This window comes from Centroberyx affinis, unplaced genomic scaffold, assembly GCF_046629955.1.
Source record: "Centroberyx affinis isolate AG114_WGS23_722 - 3 ecotype Tasmania unplaced genomic scaffold, CSIRO-AGI_Caff_v1 ptg000358l_1, whole genome shotgun sequence".
Classification (NCBI taxonomy): domain Eukaryota; kingdom Metazoa; phylum Chordata; class Actinopteri; order Beryciformes; family Berycidae; genus Centroberyx; species Centroberyx affinis.
The window spans coordinates 525,538-548,364 of record NW_027279029.1 but is presented as its reverse complement, the minus strand read 5'-3'; the positions used below and the strand labels follow the sequence as shown (position 1 = coordinate 548,364).

General features: G+C 40.4%; 1 protein-coding gene across 1 annotated transcript in view; it reads right to left on the bottom strand.

Moving 5' to 3' along the window:
• The window catches only part of cadm2b (cell adhesion molecule 2b), a 138,421-nt gene that overhangs the window by 1,184 nt on the left and 114,410 nt on the right, over positions 1 to 22,827 (bottom strand). The window contains exons 4-9 of the mRNA XM_071515522.1: positions 17,327 to 17,479; positions 14,397 to 14,534; positions 6,792 to 6,950; positions 6,412 to 6,502; positions 5,996 to 6,174; positions 1,290 to 1,316 (exon numbers count right to left, since the gene is read on the bottom strand). Coding sequence (XP_071371623.1) covers positions 1,290 to 1,316; positions 5,996 to 6,174; positions 6,412 to 6,502; positions 6,792 to 6,950; positions 14,397 to 14,534; positions 17,327 to 17,479 — 747 coding nt within the window. The remainder of the gene's footprint in view (positions 1 to 1,289; positions 1,317 to 5,995; positions 6,175 to 6,411; positions 6,503 to 6,791; positions 6,951 to 14,396; positions 14,535 to 17,326; positions 17,480 to 22,827) is intronic.

Here is a 22,827-nt window from a genome sequence, read left to right as displayed (position 1 = left end):
AAGTGTGAAACATAAAAAAAAAAAAAAAAGATGAAGTTGTGGATCATGCAGTTCATTTAAGTCCATGCAGAATAGAACCACCATGGTTATTGTATCAGGGACTGAAAGGCAGGCACGTCAATTTTTTTTTAATTGAACTGTTTTGGCACAACAGTTGAATTAACTCTATTTTAAAGTAGAATGTCCATGGATATAATGATCTGTAAAGGTGATTCCACTGTCAACAAGGGGCATAAGCAACGTTCATATCACACACAGTCGTGGCGTATTGCTCGCAGGAACGAGAAGTGCTGTACTTCTCTTGCTTCAGCACAGCTTAGTCTAAACAGAACTTGTCATTTATGGATTTCCCTTACAGTGCAAATAAAGGACCATTTAAATATTTATACAGTTGTCCATCCAAATGTTTGAGCTCTGAGACATTACACACATCACATATTCTTATGCCAATACTAGTACAAATTCCAAGTGTTACAGTATAGACAAACAGGCAAAATTCAGACAATACATGTAGTGTCACCAGTACACAATCGATATTGGTTGCAAAAATCAGAATATCACTCTCGGAAAGAACACACTACATAACCAAAACACACATCTACACAAACAAAAGGAAAACTATACACATTTAAGCAGCACACTGGGACGCATCAATGACTCTCTATTAGCCTAATTAGTCTCATTTGGTGCTTGGTTACATTAATAAGACGTGAACTGTTGGATCCAAATTCCCACATCCATGATACTGATTGAAAATATTTTATACCTTATGAGAACATGTAAAAATACCAGATATATAAGGACTGCATACCAAACTAAAACATCTACAAAGGAGCTATAAAAGCATGTGTGACTGGAAAAATGTGGTTAAGAGAAATGTTTTTCATAAGAAATATATACGATCAGAACAATGTAAGATAAACCGCTTCCACAAATAATTTTGGACTTTCCTGTCCATTTCTGCTGTGATCACACGATACGAAATCAAATATTTCCACATTGGCAAAGATACAATCTGAAACACTGCTGCACCCTGATAGTGCCATCTATTTCATTGTGCAAAAACAAAGCAATCCAGGAACATATTGTGTGATAACTTATGCAGCCTGTGACATGGCCAGAGAGAAAAAAGTGGCTGGCGTCAGCAGAGTGAGCATCCATGCATGGTGATGGTTTGGCGCATGCTGGGTGGAGGCCATGACGTGTCCTGATCCAGATCCAGATCCAGCATCACACACTGTAAATCTGGCTTGCAATGATTATCTAAGTACTGGCAGTGGGATATTTACCTGTCGTGGGCCCTGGTAAGTCTTTGGCTGTTGCCATGGTTGCAGACAGAGACAGCAGTAAGGGAAGACGAGGGGAACAACACCATGATAAAAAAGGTGACCACAGAAAGTTCAACAGAAACATGAGAAATTAGCATGGTCTCGTTTTGAGCTTTTACTTCGACAGCATGCAGAAGAGCGACCCAAAGCGAAGCCTGCTGTCGGAGCCGAACGCATGCTTAACTTTAATGTTAGGGGCCACTGGGCAGCACGAGGTACACCGACACACACACACCATGAAAAACAAACATGCTACAGTTTTCAGTGCACAACTGCCAGTGTACACCCTTATTACTGAAAGCAAGAAAAATCCCTTTTCAATTTTTCATGTACTTTCAGACATTTGCCAAGTGACACTTGCACCTGAAATTTCAACAATCTCTAAGCAAAGGACCAATAAATGAAACAAATATTTACACTTTTATATTTACAGTACAAAGCACAGTCAAAGTTCACGTAAAAGAGTATGAAAATGCCACATTAATACTTCAACTTACTTGAAGCATTGTGACCAAGTTGCTTTTACTGTATGTTTTTTTGGTGTTTTTTCTGAGTTGTGAGAATCCATGTGTTTAGTTCTACCAAAATTGCTCATGGTCTGTGATAAAAGTGTGTTGGTTATCAAAATGACATATATCACAAATCCAAGTAACTTCTGTACTTTTTCCATCCCTTTTCCAGCTTTATGGTGTACATATGACTGCACTCACGGCAGACCTCCAGGACCTCGGTTGGATGTTGTAAAGCTACTTTGCCTGTCAGAGAAATCCTTTCAGCATGTTTTACAGGCAGAGTGCTTGTGTGACCTTGGCTGGCCTGAGCGCAAAATGCTAAACACACTAAAATCATACACACTAAAACTCTCCTATACAATACTGCAACGCTAATTCCATTAGTAGAGATGGGGTGACAGTACGCACATGGAGCATGAGCTTTTAGTAAACATTATGCAAACATAATAGCATGTTTTCTTATTGCTACGGTAATACCAGAAACCTCTCAGCATATGTACAATAACCTAAATGCAATCGTAATTTCCATTATTCTCATGTTCTGCAAGGATGATAATTTGTGCAATGGTTTGCATGACTACCTGAACTCATTGTGACTTCCTTTTACAACATTTCCATCTCAGGGTCAACTACCAATCAGAAACAGCAACAAAAATGCTGGTAATGTAACAGTGCTGCATATAAAAATAAATAATAAAACAGAATGGAGGGGGAAGAGGAAAACAAGACAAAGTATTGAATTCATCAAGTAAAACAATGCTATTTTCTAGCTGAAAGCCTAGCTGTTAGCTCATAAATCATCAACTGTGTGTGTAGTGTCATGTTTGCGAGTGCGTGGAGCGTTGAGGGAGGGCCGTGGAGGGGTGCAAGCGTACCTGCGAATACAGCTGTGACTGCGTATGCTTGATGAGGTGGTGGTGGTGGTGTTGGTATTAGCAGACTGGAAGAATGGAGGCTAGGGGGAGGCAGGGGGGAGCTGAAGATGGAGGCGCTAAGGTGATGACGTCTGCTAAATGAAACAGAAACAATGGGGGGACAAAAAAACAAACCTCTCTGTGGGGAACAGGCTTTAACATGAGGGAAAAAATTACAGAAAAATCAAACAGCACAAATCAATTACGCCGCGCGCTGCTTTTTACAGTAGGTTAATTCTGCCCTTTCACCTGAGTGAGTACAGTCGAAATAACAAAACTGCACGGATGATAAAATGCAAGAGCCGCAAGAATGACTCAATCTCTAAAAGAGTAAATTCCTTTTCCGTGGCAAAAGGATGTGAGTCATACATGCTACATGAGTCGAATTTTCAAAATAACACAACAACTGGTGGTCGGTTGTTAAAGAGGCCACACCTACACAAAGGAGGCCTGCTTGCAAAACCTGAAGCTCATCACACGTCAAGTTTGTTAAAGGTGAAAATATAATATATAGTGAGTGAAGTGAGGCGTGTGATGGCTACAGCAAGAGGTGAGAAATGAGGCTGCAGATTTTCCAAAAACACACGCTCAAAATTCTCAACCACTGCTCGTATTTACTCATACGACTATTTGTTCCCGTCTCCCTAACATCCCAGACATAGTAATTATCATACATCTCCTGACTTCATTTAATATAGTGTATTAAGGAGTCAAATTGCGGATGGTGATGAATTGCAGCTGAGCGATGACATTTATTGCTTCTCAGCTCTCCCGTCATTAACAAATTAGGTTTTAGAGGCTTGGATGATCCAGAGGAAAAAACCCTTTAAGTATTCAGCCAGACATACTGTAGCGCTGAAGAATGGCTGTCACCGTCGGTGGAAATGAGCCTGTCTTGCACATCTTTTACCTGCTTTACTCATTTTCTCATCCTTCCCCTTCAGTGGCCGGGACCTTTGTGTTTAGTGCGAGGAGGCTGCTATGCGAATATCATTTTTTTTTGCTTATTCTTCACAGTTAATCTGATAAGGAGTGAGAAACAGCTCCCTGGCACATGTCAGTCTCTAACAATCTTCCAACACGTTTTTGTATGTTTCTTTTTAATTTGAAATGATAACAAAAAAAAAATAAAAAATGCTTCCTAACCCCTGAATGTGAGTGATGAAACTTTGGTTACATGGAGCCCAGATATGACAGGATGATATGGACGCTGGCCTAGCCTGACATCGCTGCCTTCCCCTCTTCACTGAGCCCGCTGAAAGAAGATAACAAAAGCTGAAGGGAAGAATGTGTCATCCTCCTTTTCTCTCTTTTTTTTTTTTTCCAAAGCGAGATCTGCCTCTCCAAAAAAGCCTCTGCCTTGAAAAATCCAACAAAGAAGCTGCTGTGCATCCACTGAGCTAACTGCTTGTGAGCTTGAATAAGTCCATCGACTCAGAGCCGCGATAAGTCCTTTCCGAAACAAACTGCACTCTGGTGTGGGATTGTTTAATTGGCAAAAATGGAAACAAATAAATCCATGTTGGATTTTAATATTCCGCCCTTGTTTTTGTGTTTTTACTTAGCTTTATTTGATAAACGTTATAACCATGTGCTGCAGAGCCCTTAATGATCCCCTTCCTGCACCATGCTGTCTTTATTCTCTCAGCCCCTCCGCTGTCTCGGGATTAACTTATCTCTCCTCCAGGCACTACTCAGAAGCAGAATTCTGCATCCTTAACACTTTTTTTTCTGTTTCCTCATAGGAAGAGTCCCAAACTGAACCTGTGGGCACATGCAGTGAGGTAAACTGGGCTGTCCAGCAGGGCAGGATTCGGTAAATACGAGTATCAGGGAGAGGCAGATTCTCCAGGAAATGGTCTGCAAACTGGTGACCTGGATCTGGCACCTTGCACCAGGACAGCATGTCAGTTTGCTATAATAAGTGTCAGGGCCTAAACTGATGTTAGCCTCAATTTTAGGTATATTATGTATTATGGATATTTGGACAAATACACATATATGTAATGGTACTGGAAAATAAACTTCTTATCTTTAATTTTACATTTTTGCCAGATGAATTCCACCATAATTAACCTTTCCCCTGTTTCCCTGACTATTTTCACCTCCTCTTGCCAAAATCATTAAATTTTTCTGGGTTTAGTGTGGCCTCGAGGAATGCCAGAGTGTTATTGCTTCACAGCAAATATAAAAGGATCATAGAATCACATATTAGGGTGATATTTTAAGGCCTTGAAGTCTATGAAGACCGATTTCACCTAAACGAATTTAAACTGTTTTCAAGTTAACTCCCACAAATCATTACTGGCAAACTCATAACGATTTGATGAACATTATTCAAGGTTTTAGAATTAATGGGTGAATTCAGAACATTTTTAGCGATTTATGCCTCCCTAAATATGCATAATTCAACCACAATGCTTTTACTGTTATCAGTCCAAAGTCTACAAAACTCATACAAAATTGTTCCCCAAAAGCTTGAGTCCACATGTATCCAATTCTCTCTCATCATGAATGGCGGTCTATGTGACAGACACACTACAGAGGATGTTGAACTCGCTTCTGGTGCCAATTTTTTTTAATACTGCTCCTACATAAGGGATCTACACTGCAAAAAACATCCATCTTAACGAGTCATTTGGTCTGATATTCAGCCTTCAAATCTTATTTTTCTTAAAACAGGAGAAAAATTAACTCGCAACACTTGTTTCTAATGCAGCTTCACTCGTTTCAGGAATTTTCTAGAAAATTAGTGTTAAAATCTTGAAACAAGTCAGAAAAAGGCAGATTACGGCACTACTATTAAGAAAATGACACTTGATTCTGCAAAGCTCTTGAAACAAGTTGATTTGCATTGGAAACAAGTGAAATTATCTAACACCACTGGCAGAATTTTTCACTTATTTTAAGAAAATTATGATTTTAGGACTCAATAATAGACTAAATGACTTGTTAAGATTGAGATTTTGCAGTGTATTGTTTTGTTATTACAGTTATGACTGTTTTTAGTTATTACTGCTATTATTTCTCATTATTCCATGTATTTGGTTGGATATCCAGGTTTCATAAGTTAAACTGCTCAGACAGACAGACCCTCTGGTGACTTTGTAGTGAATACCAGCATCAAAATTGCCCATCCGTGAGTTAGCACACAATGTGGGATGAGTCCTGAAATATGGAAAGACAGGGAAACATCAGGGATCATCCATGATACGAGGCTATCGCTGACGGAGGTACCCACCATATACAAACAGTATGTACTCAGCACTGCTGGTCCCCAGGTGGTTACTGGCCTCGCAGCGGTATGTGCCGTTGTCTGTTTTGTTTAGCATGGTGATGGTTAGTTCCCTGCCCTCCACGATCATACGCTCAATGTCTGGCAGCTCCCCTCCATCTTTGGACCACAGCACCGGTTCAGGTCTGGGAAAGAAAACACAGTATACACAAAATTGTAAGTAAATATTCTACTTCTCTCTCTCTTTCTCTCTGCATACAATTATCTCATTGTGAAGAGATATTTAATAAATACACAGTATCCAAACTTTGGAAAATGGACATTCTCTAATAAAGAACAAGCACATTTCAAGTCCAATTTATTCCTATTTTTATGACAGTAATTGACATGACATTGAAGGTGTAAATACATTTGCAACTTACATTGGGTTGCCTATGGATACACACTCCAATTTAAAGTATTGTCCTTCCTGTGGAATAATCAGTGAATGTGTGATCTCCAGATGGGGAGCATCTGCAAAGAAGAGACAAACAATGTGAAGCACTGTATATTGAAGGCTTTAACTCAAACACAAAGTACTACAGTAGTTAGCTCTTTACCCTGTGGGCAGCTCTTAGCTATAGCCCATATCCCTGTTCTGCCTTGGTACTAATCCCTTACCTGAAACCTAATCCTACACTAATCCTGAGCAAATGCAAAGCTAAAACCCACAGGCATAAATGTAATCTCAATCCTAGTATTTCTTCTCAATACTAATCTCACACCTAATCCAGCTTTATGGCGTGTGTATGACTGCACTCACAGTGGACCTCTAGGACCTCGGTCGTCATGTAGGGGTTGGACAGGGACACATGCTCCACGCTGCAGGTGTAGGCGACTCCATCATCCCGTCTGTCCACCTGGAACTGGAGGCTACTCCTCACTGTGAAGGATTTTCCCGTGGCATTCACCTCCTTAGTGCCTGCAGAGAGCCAGAGAAGGTGCAGTATTTAAATAGAGGTACAATACGCCGGTGAATTATTCACTACTGTTGTAGGACAGTTTAGGCTTTCGTGCCATCACTTTATGCACACACAGAAAAATAAAGGGGCGAACTGGAACCGAAAATGGTCCTTCTGAGTGATGCCATAGAAGAATCATTTCTGGTTCCACAAAGGACCTTTCAAGAACCATTTAATATCCCAAATAACCATATATGGTTCTTAATCATATGGCTCTTAATTCTTAGTTATTGGATGGCGGGTGATGGCATTAATGTGGAAAATAACCAAACCCCTCTATAGTATATATAATATATATTGTGCAATTGCAAATGAGGCTATACAAGAGGAGATAAACAAAAACACAGTGCAGGTGTCTAAGCAAAGGAGTGCAGAATTGGCTCTTTAAAGAACCTTGGTCTGTTTCTTTGTGGAACCAGAAATGGTTCTTCACTCCTGCATCAGTCCGAAGCACCATTTTTGGCACCTTTATTTTTCTGTGCGTATAAATTTATTTTCAAAATAAGAAACCCAGAAAATAAACAGAAATCAGCTTGTATATTAAGCAAAACTTTAGAAACATGCAAATTTATTTCAAGATGTTATTTTTCTGACATAGACAGCTGCTATGTTGTTTATTTTTTTTGCTTCTCTGTGTCTCCTTTGAGGGAGAGAAGCCTTGGCCTTTGAAAGTCAAGTCAAAGTAGAAAGAATAGTGAGGGGAGAGCAGTATGAGCCCTGACTCGGTTGGTTGGGTGTGTTTGCTCCTAGAGGACCATCTCTCAAATATTCCAGTCAACACAAACAGGCGTACGCTCCCCTGGCAGTGTGGAGTGGATTTCCACAGCTCGAGCCACACCTACCCGTGCTGTGGTGAATCTTTCTTCTCCCTCGTCTTAGTCAGTTTCACGCTCAAACTTTCACCCTTTACACGGCTACAGAGCTTGATTTGTATTTTGTTTTTGTCCTGTGATGTCATCTCCATTTAGAGAGATTGCCCCTTCACTTAAAATTGGAAGCATTGTTTTGCAGTTTGCGGCGCGGCTCTGCTGCTGATCTCCTGTCAAAGCCTCGTGCGGGAGCGGCACTATTCTCTGGAAACAGCTGTGGTTTCTACAAGGCTCCCGCAGCACCAGAAGACAAAGGGACAAAGGCATTACCTGACAACAGACACAGAGGCACTTTTCACTAGCGCTGTTTCTATTTAACCACCCTCCCACCTCCAATCACATCCTCCCCTTCCTGGACTTTCTGACGTCCAATACAAACCCCAATCAATCAATACATACATATGTACTCACTCCCACTCTCCCGCTAACAAACACACACACACATACACGCACACACACTACATGAACTATTCAATCACTTGGATAATTGAATGCCAAAGTACCTTGTAATGCACCTCATATCACCAACAGTTATATTGTTCAGCTAACAATACTAACTAAAGTATATTACACTTCTGAAGGCGCTGGGTGAGTGCACTCTCCAATTTTGGGCTGATTTGTTCCATTTGTTCCATTCCACCGATCCTCTTTGATTTTGTCAGGTGTAAGGAGAATAATATTCTGCTGGGACGCTCAGTGCAAGTTTTGCACATGGGGTAACACTATGGAATATTCCAGTGCATTTTTTTTTTTTAGAATATGTTAATATACTACTTCAATAATACTACCACTACTACTACTACTACTACTACTACTGCTACTACTACTGCTGCTAATACTACTTCTTCTACTACTACTACTACTACTACTACTACTACTACTACTGCTACTACTACTACTGCTACTACTACTGCTACTACTACTACTTCTTCTACTACCACCACTACTACTACTACTGCTACTACTACTGCTACTACTACTACTTCTTCTACTACTACTACTACTACTACTACTATTACTATTACTACTACCACTACTACTACTATGAAGAAGAAGAAGAAGAAGAAGAAGAAGAAATTGTAATGTTTACTGCATATAGAATATCAGGCGCTGCCGTTATAAACCCCACCATGCTGTCCTTCGAGGCATCACACTTTCATAAATGAATGCATCACAAATGGGGACATTTGTTCGAGTATCACACATCGTTTTGTTTCAAACAATCTGGAAACAGAAGAGTCAAAGGTCTTGCACTTTGCCCAGAAATACAGACTGGAGATAGGACGTGCCTCTGCGGCTTCAAGCACAAACCTCTCCAGCTTTTCCTCTCATTCCTCATGTTGCCTGCAGCATCAATACTGCCACATTGAAGATGTCACTCGGTTTCAAGGTGGCTGCTAGCATTGCCAGAGAGCATGCAGAGGCAGCTTTCGGAAGACTGCGAATGTGCCCAGGAGGAGGAGCACCTTCTTTGAACCAGAACTCCGAGGAGTAAAAGGATTGCTTTTTTGTGAAAAGCAAATATACAATCAGGCAACTAGGGGGTGAAATTCCTGTAATCATCGGCCTTGATGTCTATTGTACCAACGAGGAGCCTCAATAGTGAGAATTTGTGTATCTATCGCTTGAAGGATATCATTTTTCAGAAATGTAAGTACAGGCCCACAATAGTTTAATAAATGCTCTGAGGTCAGTCAGTGTATTTGAGTGAGTTAAGTGTTCGCTTCCCTTCACATCAGTCATTATGTTGTATGTTCATTGGGAGCAGTAAGTGCATAATGACTCGAGATCAGCCTCTGTTTATTGCATGAAGGCATTAGAAGCATTCTCTAACAGCACATGCATTTTTCATGGTTGCTTAATACATTTTCAGGAGTGTCAAACTGTGTCCCTTTAATGGCAGAATCTCCTGCCCCATGCAATTTACAGCCTATTGCCCGCTGACCTATAATTAGAGCTTGAAATGTTTGAGAAACTTTTTCTTTTTTTCATTCTTTGGCGTAACTTCTCGATTAATTTACTGTTGACTGCCCTTTAAGTATGAAAACTTGCTACATTCTCAAGAAAAAAATGTTTTGCCTCATTTAGCACTGGTTAGGGATTTCCTTAATGAAAAAGCTTGCTTCATTTGTAGCTATATTGGTGGTCAGTAGGTCTAACTAAGGTACATGCTAATAACAAGAGCTGCTCTGCTGGTGGATCCATGGTTGAGTTCCTGCCTGTGGTGGCAAACCCATTTCATTATCTTCCAATCTGAATAATGCAATTCTTGAATTTTTTCACACATTACAACACATTACTTTATGCATGTTAACAGATATCTATAATTGAGTCTAACCCTGATAGGCTGAAAAAAGAAATAGCACCAGCGGAGACAATTACAATTTAAACCTTTTACAGTTTAGATTGCACTAAATGGTACTTTGATATTTAATATGAATAAATTTGAGTGAATCAAAAACTGTGCTGGCACAGAGAGCTGCTTTTAGCTTCAGTGTTACTTAAGGGAATTGGTCTCAACCTTGTGGCAAAGAGCACTTCTTCACAACACATGAATTTAACGCTTAATATCATAAAATGTTTTTTTCAGCTACTATAGAAGATACCGCCAATGCAGGCTTGCATGTATCTGAACCAATTACACTAACCCAGCCCACAACTCAGCTGGGTAATTTACCCAGGGTGACATAGTTTCAAGCAAATGGCCTCCAACTGCTGTTGTCACTTTAGATCTCAGCTAACTTTATTAGAAATAGCTGAAAATGTGAGATCACAGACTAATGAAATCAGAAGAAAGCTCATGCTCCTATTTACATAAAGGCACTTTATTGCTGTTATGAAGGAGCACAAGATCAATACCCAGTGTGTTTGGGAATAGCAATGTGATTTCTTTGCTTAGTGTATTGCTGAATGAAACAATTTAAAAATGCCTAAATACATTCACACCTGTTTGATTATCAAATAAAGACCATGTGATTGAGTTTCATACATGATTTTACCATAATGAAGACTTTCAATTTGATGTCTTTCTGTTGCAATCAAACTCTTTCACAACGGTTCAGCAGAAAATAAGTACATTCTTCCTCTGTGTTTTGTGAAGAGTGGGCGATGCATTTATCTTTACAAGGTTGGCTCCGTGGCCCTCTGTAAAATTCCATGACTTTTCAATGACTTTCCATAACTAAGTGGGAGTGCTTCAGTGACCTAAAAAGTTTATTTCTTCCTTTTTTGTTAACATCGTATTTCAGCTCGGAAAAGTTCCAAAGGGGTAAACAGACTACTTTCCACTACAGCTGGGCTTGTTGTGGAGAAGTTAGCGTACAATGTATAAAAACAGCTCTAAACCACCATCTAAGGCAATAAATGTGTGGAAAAAATCCAATACATTCTAGTACCTTGCTGTGAAGTGAGCCATTCTCTGATATTCCCCAGTTACTTCTTTTATTTTAACCACGTTTGTAAATTCCTACCGCTATTCTATCAGCCTACCATCACAGCTGGATTTAAAGGGATACCTTGAGATTTTGAGTTTTACTGTTATTTTTCCTAACCAGGTCCCATTAAAGTCCTTGATCTACCCTAAACATGTGTCTTTAACATTGCTACGTCGTAATCACAGTGCTTTTGTTTCTCATGTTAAATGCAAAGCGCAGCTGTGAGCAGTGTTGCCAACTCTCTTCCACAGGAAAGCAGCTGTTGAGTCCTCACAAAGTCGCTAGATGTCGTCAGATGCTAATTTCTAATGCTAATTTGCATAATGCATATATTTGCTATAGTCAACTAACCCAAAGGAGCTCCCCAATACATGTCACGTGCAAATGCAAGGTGCATAGTTTGGAGGAGATAAAACCCCCCCGTCAAAATAGTGTCCTATTTGATCAAGGCCTTAGCATTGCTCATTTTAACTGGTGCGTAGCATTTGTTAGCTTTGAAATAAAAAGATAGCTTGTAGCTAGCCGTACCCATTGAATTGACATGCAGTTTTTTGGTTAACTGAGTGTCAGCACAGAAACTTGCTCTGCACACTGGGACAAGTGCTTTGTGAAGAAAAACAACAGATTAATTTTTAAAATGTCTATTTCTTGCCTAACTCTGACACACAAGGTGTCATCGCGTTGAAGCCTTGTGTATGTGTCACTGTGTGAAAGGAATATATACTTTATGTATGCAAAGAAAATGGAAGTGGGTGGATTTTGTTTCTCAATAGATTACAATTTGAAGCTTAGCTGTCATTCAGCGACACAAGTAATTTGTATGGCTCTATACTCTGCAAACAAATTATTTGACATTGGATGACAGTTGCATTTTGAGTTTTGTAATGCTGTGCGAGTCTAATATAAATTGTTGAAAAACAAATCATCAGAGCATGAAATAAATATGACATGTTTTTGCTATTACACCTGCTGTCGTCTTAGAGCTTTGTAGACCGCTCCCCCTGTGGGGATAGATTTGACTGACAGCAGACACTGGCGGCAGTGATCTACCACGGAAGTACCAGTGGCAAAGCATGCCGCTCCCAGCACATGCTCACTAAAGGAAGCTTTTGTGCAGTATCTACAAAAGACTTAGATCCGGAGCACTGATTGACATTCCTCTTCTTTGACACTTTGACATGGAAATGAAGTTTTTAAGTAAAGCCCTCCAGTCTCTCCTGTGTTCCTCGACTCTCTTTGACTTGGAGATGCAGCGCACCAGGTCTGTTTGCCCAAGCGGCTTAATAAAACCCACTGTACATGAGTAAAACTAACAAAAGCACATTTGTATACAAGGCACCGGTTTGGGGCAGACCGTGATCTTTAATCTACCTAACACCTTCTGCGCTTATGAGAGATAGGCAACTCAGCAACAATAGCAGTGCTCTTACGCACGTCAAATTTAATTTTAGGGTATCGTTCGTTTGTTTTATTTTTCCTTCCTGCTTTTTTGTCATATCGTAGCTGCTGATGTGAACATGGGATGAATGTATGAAATTTTAATTTATAGGCTAAATTTGTGGCTCCTTGCTTATTTCCACCACAGAAGACAGGACTTGGAGCAACAACAAAACAGATGAAACCCCCTGAACTCTGTAGGTTTGGCATTTGGTCTAGTTTTGAGGAGACCATCTTCTTTTTAAAATAGATCTCATGACATGAAGAGAGCAAGCAAGAAAGAGATCATTCTCAGTGCCTCTAGAGATGGACAGCAAGCCTGGTTGTGATGCTGTGTGCCAGCTCACTACTGGCCTTTCAGGAATCTACGTGCATGTCATTTCAACAAGAAAACTTCATATCCCGGCTCCTCTCCCATCAATCATAATGCCATGTTGGGCAGACACAGACAGAACCACCAAGAAAAAGCTCTCTGGTGCAAATCTTCAATAAATAGCAACTGTCACACTGAGTCTCCTCGGCAGAGTCGATTACATTAAAGAGATGCACACAGCTTAGCTTTGCCATCGAATTGAGGAAAAACATTTTTTTCCTACATTTTATTTGTATGTTTTATGTTTTTATGTTTGTTTGTTTTTTATGCAAGAATAAGAAGGAGATAGAGGCTATAAAAATTTGAGGTGCAGAGCTTTAGACAATAACCCAAGTAAGCAAATGCTTGTAAGGCTTATTGCTTATGAAACCACAGAAAACTGTTGGGATATGTGTGCTAGCACTTCCGGTGGTTTAATGTGTTCAGCGCCCATTATACTTCACCATCTGCTTCCTAATGCCTTGTCTCCATCAGTATAGCTATGGGGTCTTTCTCAGTATGCATTCTTGGACGTTTTTGTGTCCTCCATGATGTGTTTGACGTGCCGAAATACGATTCCAAAAACACTGAGGATGGAGTTCACTTGCCCACTGAGGATACAGGATATTGGACGGTTACTCGGCTGTCAAGAATGATGGAAGCCCAGAGATTCATTGTGAGAACGCATCACACCCAAAGTGCGCTACAGTCCATAGTATAGAACCGGATGAAACAGCTGGGAAAACGAACACCTGTGCGCCTTAATTGATCACGCGACGCCAAGCACACAAGTTCATTCTCTCCAAGACAACTCGGGAAGAATGTTCTCCACAAGGACACGAGTATTGATGTGGCATTCTTGGATTTGATAATCACCTCTGGTATGGTGTGGTTAATTTGCATTTCTACTGATTAGTCAGCTGAGAACATCAGGGTTTAATAATTTAGAGCCACTAATGCTGAAAACAGAATGCTATGCGAAAGCCGTTTGGCGATATACACTAAACATTATATTTAGAATCAATAATAGACAATCCTATATGTCACAGCTTTGGCCAGGTAGTGAAATGTGACTGGGTCAGCCACAGTCCAGCCACAGTTGGCCGGGCTCCAAAGACAGCGGAAATGCTGGCGGTGAGCCAGGCAGATCATGGCACAGCTAAACCCCGGCCAGGGGAGACAATGCATGAACGTGACTACAAAGGAATGCGGCAACAGAGTGTGACTTGAAAGTAATGATGTTTCCAGGAGGGTAGAAGTGGTAAGTGAGGATACATTACTCCATACTCTGTGAAATCCAAACCACATGCTTACCTTGGACCTCCTTGTCGTTCCTGAACCACCGGATGTTGGCGGCGGGTTTGCTCCCAGATGTAGTGCAGGTAAGGGTGATCATGTCTCCCTCCATGGCAGGCTTGGTGAATCCTGTGATCTCAGGTCGCTCTGGCACTCCTGCGGTACACAGAAATAAAACAAACCGAATGACGAAGTCAGTATGGACAAAGCTAATCAAGGCATGGTTTGGTGACATACAGTATAGTTGTCTGTTGTACCATGCATTTTGTGGCACCATGAGGAAAACCAAAAAGATATGTAGGTATATGTAGCTAACAAGGAATCTAGTATGTTTGTCGTTTGTTTGATTCTGAGGTAGCTTGGCAATGTCAAGAATCGTAATCAGGGCTCCTACACATTTTGAGCACAGCCTATGTTCAAATGTAAAAAATAAATAAATAAATTAAAAAAAAAATCCATGACTATTTTCATGACTTTTTGGATGTATAGCTAACTAACTAGCTCGACCTTCAGCACATCGTGTTTGTTCCATTGTTCACTGCATGTGGAATAATCAGCTATTATGGAATTCATTATGTTGTATAGGTGGCAGACAATCATATGCATCTAGTTCATTGTGAGGGTTGCTAAAATATCATTGATCAGTATTTTTTGTAGTCAATATAGTAATATAGTAGTAATATAGTAATCAGATACTCTTGCCTGCTTCCTCGCTCACTAACAAAATCAACTTGGCTTGACCTGTGTCCAGACAGCCAGAAAAACTTTTAAAACGTTGTTGTGTAATACAGTTCCAAATTAAATTAGGGAGTAATTGTAAGGGTCTGTATTAAATAATTGTTTTTTTTTTTTTTCCCAAAATGACAAAGTACATTTTAGTCCATAGCTATTGCACACCTATTCCTCAAGGCATCACAGCTAAGACATGAAAAGTGACAAATTTGACACTTATTTGGAAGGGGATTACTCTGGCTAGTTCTGTCTGTCTTGACGGAGCTGCTCTAGGATCTGAAAATAAAACATTCTGCTGCAGAGGATGGCTGAGCATCATCACAGTAAGTGTAAATCTGTTACATTAGCACAGCGTTAGACATGCCAAAAGACATATTAGACATGTTAAAAAATGTCCTTAATGTTTAAGCAAAAGACTATTGCTGTGCACTGCAGAGCTCTAAACAAGCAGTAACAAAGGGCTTTCTTTAGCTAATGTTGGAAGTTAAAGGAATAGTTCACCCAAAAATGAAAATTCTGTCATCATCTACTCACCCTCATGCCAAATGAAACACAGGTGAAATTTGTTAGTCCATATAACACACAGGGAGGTTGCCAGCACAACTTCGTAGCAGCCTCTCTCCAAAACAACTGAAGTCAATGGGGACCTGTTCTTTAGAGTTCCAAAACAAAAACAGCCAAACAATCACACTGTGAATAGAAAGACCTATACCCCATGATTTGTTGCAAATCAATCAGCTGTAGTTAAGATTTGCACTAAATTAGGGTGTAAATATACTGTAGGTCTTTTTGGAACTCTGAAGAACTGGTCCCCATTGACTTCAGTTGTTTTGGAAAAGGCTGCTATGGAGTTGTGCTGGCAACCTCCCTGTGTGTTATATGGACAAACTTCACCTGTGTTTCAACTGGCATGAGGGTGAGTAGATGATGACAGAATTTTCACTTTTGGGTGAACTATTCCTTTAATGTTGGAACCACTGAACGAACTGAACAAACAAATCACTTGTAGTCTTTTTAAGAAATATTTGTTTTTAATTTTTGCCTTTTTAGTTGACAGTTCAAAGTACAATGAGACAGGAAAGATTGGGAGAGAGAGGGGGATGAGACGCCACAAAAGTCCTGAGCCGGATCTTAACCTGGGACGCCGCGCCCACACGGCACATGCCTCGGACCAAAACGTGGCACTGCCTACCCACCTGAACAGTTTGCACAGTCTGGTACGACTCGTTCAGTCTGAACAAAAGATGTTGACTCAGCACCTGAGCTACTAACCCATACATTAGCAACTGAACTGCTTAATGGACTGAACTAAATGTACGGTATAGCACTTGCGCCATGTTGTTTGGGTGTCATGTAATGACAACAATGAATGAATGAACAAGCTGGTTGATTAAGCCAATTTTTTGTAGTCAGACAGCATTGATGTTATTGCAATTCTCTTTGCCCTGGACGCTCGTTTACAAGTGAGCAGTCCAACCACAGACTCTACCCAATTCGATGTTTTGATTCAGTTCCTTTGGCAACTGATCCAGCTTGTTCACTTTAAAGTATTGTTCAAATGAATGACTGCTGCCTGAATCGACCGGATGGTTCAGTTCAGGCTGCTGGACAGCCACTGTCTTGTCAACTGGGGGCCGGAGAGAGCCAATGACAGAGGACCTGTCGAGTAGCTCTCCCTCTCTTTCCTCTCCATCAGTGTAACACCAGAACCAATAAGTGAACCCAAACACAGCAGCAGTGAGCTCAGGAAAAATATTTAGATGTGTGTACACACAGGTTCTTTCACTGTACTTTGTGATTATATGGCCACAATTTCATCAATCTTTGATAGGGATTTAGTTGGTGTCAAGTTAGTTAGTGCAGTTAGGTGTCTCCCTCTCTCTCAAAATCCCCCTTTGCATATAAATAAACTCAGTGTTGTCATTCATATGCAAATTACATGACTTACTAGAGACTCTCTGAGCAGCTATTAACTATTTTTCTTGGAAGAGATTTGACAACACTGCTAGCTTGTAGCTAGTATTATCTATTATCCTGTACTGCAGTAGGCAAGGGTCACTTTTCCTATATTGTGACAAGTGCACTGGCGATGAAAAACAAGAGACTAAAATTCCAAAATGTGAAGGTATTGTTTAAGCTGTAAATGCTGTCAGAACTTGAAGAATTAGCCACAAGTAATTGGCCTGTGGAGACGGGGCCAAGACGGATGTACTCACCCAGAACGGTGAGAAAGGCCTTGGTGGTCTTGACAGGCATGGTGAAGAGTGAGCAGGTGTACTGGCCCTCGTCTGACAGGGTGACGTCATTGATGCTGATGGTGAGCTCCTGCCATGAGGCCCGCACCAGCTCGATCCTGTTGTCCCTTAGTGCTGGGGAAGGAAGGAGGACAAACACAGTCACAAAGGGCACACCATCCTCAACACATGATCAAAAATCACATGATCACAGTCTTAAGAAGTTATTTAGTCTATTATTCAGTCCGAAAAAATCATATCAAAACAGTGGTGTTTGATAATTTCTTTTGTTTCCAGTGCAAATCAACTTGTTTCAAGAATTTGTCATTTTATTCATAGTAGTGCATTGATCTGCCTGACATATTGACACTCATTTCTAGAAAACCACTGAAACAAGTGAAACTGCATTGGAAACGAGTGGAGTTATCTCACTCCATGAATTTTTGTTTGAAGAAAAATAAGATTTGAATATGAGAATAAGAGAATAAATGACTTGTTAAGATGGACGTTTTTTTGCACTGATCTCATTACAGCCGAGTTCATGGCTGGTGATATTAACGCCATGTCAGTGGGTGGCAGTTTTGCCGTTACATTCGACTGCAAATGAAACAAACAAAAAAAAAATACTCACAGTACATTTTGAGAAATGGACTCCTAAAAATACCATTTGTTTTTCAGATGACCTGTATGAGAACATGAACTGCTGCGCTGTGATGATTTCAAATAGTTGTCTAGCGCTGCGAACATATGCTGTAGCAAATGGCTTGGAATATTTACATTTACATTACATTTTCATTCTCGCCTGACGCTCTTATCCACAGTGACTTAGAACGCATCAACAGAATGCATTCGAGCGCAACAGTAGAATAAGCTTATAGTCCTAGATTACAATATTTATTTAGGCAATCACTTACATTGCAGCTATTGATTTGCATTCACTTTAACACATACAGAAACTAGCGCTGTCTGCTTCATTCCTGACTCTGAATACCTGTATCAAAACCTCAGCCTGACCCTGAACTGAACCACTTAGTCTATAGTTACGGTGAAAAATGGAAATGACAACAATAGTACTAACATAGCACTGGAGTGTGGAGGACTAAAGGTAAATCAACAACAACAACAATACTAATAGTAAAGAACTACTACTACTATTATTACTACTACATTACATTACATCGTTTAGCAGACGCTTTTGTCCTAAGCGCCTTACAATAAGTGCATTTTGTCCACTAAATTTTGTCAACTACTACTACTACTACTATTACTATTATTACTACTACTATTACTACTACTACTACTATTACTACTACTACTATTACCACTACTACTAGTACTACTACTACTACTACTACTAGGCTACTATTACTACTAGGACTATTACTACTACTACTACTACTACTATTACTAGGCTATTATTACTACAAGTACTATTACTACTACTGCTGCAACTACTACTACTACTACTGTTACTATTATTACTACTAGTACTACTACTATTACTATTACTAGTACTACTACTACTACCAATAATAATAATAATAATAATAATACTATAAGCAGCAGATGCCCTACCTGTCCATTTCTGAATACCCAACTCATGTTAAAACCTTTCTGTGATTTCTTAAGATCTTGGACACTTTCCCCACTGAAATGTTCACTCAGGTGTGACCAGACTCCTACAAACCTAGGAGAGCCGTGCAGCTACGCTGAAAAAGTTCATCTCGAACCTGTCATCTCTTATACAATTTCAAATTCAGAATCACCTGCTCCTACAAGCGGCCAACCACAGGGGGAGAGAAGAAAAGTGCTCTTCATTGAATAAATTACACATTCTTAATCCGTACTCCCCATAGGCTCGGCCGGCTCTCTCCCTGGACACTCTTTCATCTGAAGTAATTTGAACTCTATTGGATTCTATTACACAGGGCAAATCTGGCAAAGTGCGGCAGAAATAGGTCTTGATTAGGGTTTAATCAGCGTGGTCAATGTAAAGTGGTGCCCCATCAGATAAAGACACTAAAGACATCTCTATGAAAATCATTAATCACTGGCACCATTCACATCTGATTTTAGTGATAAACATGCACAGCAGACATGTGAAACACAATTAAATTAGATTGGCTGAAATGGTTATTAGATTCAGACAGACATAGGTCATTATCAACAACGCTTTTCTTCAGCTTCAATTACACCATATCATTTGATGATCATTATCACATAATCACATAAACAAAAAAATGATGGGCTTTAAAGATATTGATGGCCCTAAGAAGTTTCTTATTAGAGACTCTTTATTACCCAAGAATAAAGAATGGAGCAAATAAAAACAATCTTTCAAGCTAGAATTAAAATTTCATAACAAGCTGTGCCATCAGAGAACCAGCTTATTATGTGCTATGGGGCTTAATACAAACATTTGATAGTCTTACTGTTGCAAGCCGCATCCTGAAACAAAGCTGCCTGGATGTTCTTTGTAGTTAAGTATTCTCACTACAGAGCTTGGAAATGCCCAGAGGCTCTGGCAGAGAACAGCAAACCTTTGGTGGATGGATGCATTGGAGAGGTGATGGGGTCTAAGCAAACACCGTACAGGAACTCAAAAGATATGGAGTGGAGACTGGGAGGATCAAAGCTTTGGACAAGATGACACACTTCCCCTGGTCCATATCCCTCTATCTCTCCAGCACACAGAGAAAAAGAGGGGGAGAAACAGGGCAGAGCGCGGCTTTTATACTTCTTACCCCCTGTTCCTGGAGCACAAACACCTCCAAGACGCTGCTAAACATTCTGACTGTATCGACGGAAGGATTTGTTAAGGGAATATTGAGATCTTCTGGTTAAATACCAAAGCAGAGACTATATAAAGCACAGATAATTTAAAGTGAAATGGAGAATGTTTCACAGCACCAATACAATTCATTTTCTCTATCTGTTGTACAGCATAGCATCAAATCCAAATAGAGCTAAATCATATCCATATATTTGTTGCTCAAATACTGATGCAGATATGAATCCAAGTAGTGACTGAAAATCATACTTATAGACTAAGATGGAATAGAAAGATGCATTTTTGTTTGATTTTGCTAGATAGCTACCAGTGTTACACAGCACATGGGCCAAAGACAGATTGATAGGATGAGATGTATAAAGGTTTGAATAACCCAAAGACAAGTGTTATCTATTACTCAAACAGCATATGGCCAGGGAACTATACCACTAGAATCCAATCCAGGCTACAGGCCCAGATTGTGGGCAGATCCGTCACAATCAGACCCAAATGCCAACGGCTGACAAAGCTCTTTTCCAGGTGCTTTAGGAAATCAATGTGATGAAAAGGTTCATTTCCCCCAAACCCTAGATAGCTCCTGTGCTGTTCATTCTGCTTAGAAGGCAGCATAAATCTGCACCCTGACCTTGTGTGTGCTACAGCCTTGCAGCATGGCAGCTTAATGCGCAGTACATCTCCTCTGATGGAGGCCTTACCAAGGCTGTCTCAAATCAGTAAAACTGACACCCCAGCTACCCCCCCGGACAGGGGATAGTCTCGCTACTGCCCATTGATGCAAAATAATGTTTGCCTTGTTTCCCTGGCACTCCTTCGCACCATAGACCATGTCAGTAGAGGGCTATTCTGAGGTTGCCCAGGAGAACTATTGTCTGACATATCCAGACTTTGCAGTCTAGGTCAATATTGGTAAAAGTTATCCAGATGTTCCATGTCCAAGATCCATTTTTAACCTGTGAGACTGCTGTGTAATGCTTTATTACAGCATGATGTACTATTCCAGGATGCATGAGAATAGCTGGCAGACTGGTTGATAGCTAGCTGTCCTCACAGTTAAAGACCAGAAGCAGGGAATCTGGATGTGTACTTATCACATGGCATTCACTTCTGCACTTCACCGAGCAGCAGACAGATGTTAACTGATGTTTCTAATCCAAAAATATGACGTACGTGCATCCTGACAGTCCAGATAGAAAAGGACATTTTACATCTATCCATTAGCCTTGGACACAGGCCGACGGCTCTTCGTGGTTCAGCCAAAATATGTCATAGCCGTGATGTTGAGCTTCCCGATGTGGCCGTTTTTGCAGGGCCTGCAGCCATTTTGAGCCCGTCCTGGAATGTGTAGTGAGAGCAGTAGCTGTCCTTCAGCTACAACACACAGTCCTGGCGCACCCCTACTCTCTCAAGCCAGGGGCTCCACTCTTTGCAATTAGACTGTGTTTGCTGCTGGCTGTGCTTGCTCAGTGACTGTGTGGGCGATTCTGGCCGTGTTCCAGGGCTACTGGTGCAGGCAGGGGGCTCTTTCCCACCACACATGTGGCTGCAATTAAGAGAAGGAAAGGGCCTTGTTCCAGAGGGCCATTGTTCCTGCCTGCGCTTGCAGAGATCCCACAGAGCAGATGCTACTCAAATTGGACTCATTTTCAGTGCTTGAAGGAGGGAAGGGAAGAAGGAAGAATTTCACCCGGCAGCTACGCGACAATCCCCCTTGATGTGGTGAATAATGAGACTGAATATTTATTTTATTTTTATAGATAGGTTTGATTCTACACTGCAAGAAATTTACAAGTCATTTGGTTCATATCAAGTCTTAAAATCGTATTTTTCTTAAAACAAAGTGAAAGATTCTGCCTGTGCGGTGAGATAATTCAAATAGTTTCCAATGCAGTTTTGCTTATTTCAGTAATTTTCTAGAAAGAAGTGTCAAACAATACATTAACACACGACAAAATAAAGCAGATCATTCCACTAGTATCAAGAAAATGACACTTCTTGAAATAAGTTGTTTTGTAATGGAAACAAGTGAAATTATTGCATCCCATTGGCAATTTTTTTTCTTTTGTTTTAAGAAAAAAAGATTTGAATACTCAATGCTTGATTAAATGTCTTGTAAAGATGGATAGTTATTGCAGTATAATACAAAATGATGATTAAGCTCCTGTAAAACCCAGGATCTAAGCATCTTTTGGTGGGCTTTTACACTGTCGTCAGCAATACATCTAAAAGACAAACTTCCAATGCAGTTTAAATACGACAAATTATACTGTGCGAGTGCAGTGTAGCACAGTGTTTAGTGTAGTATATGCAGAGGCACCTCTTCACATTAGCGGTAACAGCCGAGTGTATAGTGCCATAATGGTAGATTCACATTTCAGTGAAATTCAGCTGAAGGTAACACACTGCACTTAAAAGCCCATTAGTCTCTGAGGGAAGACATCAGACACAGCTGTGGCCATGAGACCCTTTCTGCATTTGGTCTCAAGCAGAAAGAGAATTGGTCAGAGTGTTTTGTTTACTTTTCAGCGTGAAAAGTAAACAAAACACTTGAGAGAACAAACTCGGGGCTTTACTTCCAGCGAGAAGCTCGAGGAGGCAAGTGTCTATTTCAATGGAAGCTCTTTTCTTTGCTTAAGGGCATAACACTTCAAACACTCTGACTTATCAGAAATAAAGGGGTGAGCGGCACCAAAAT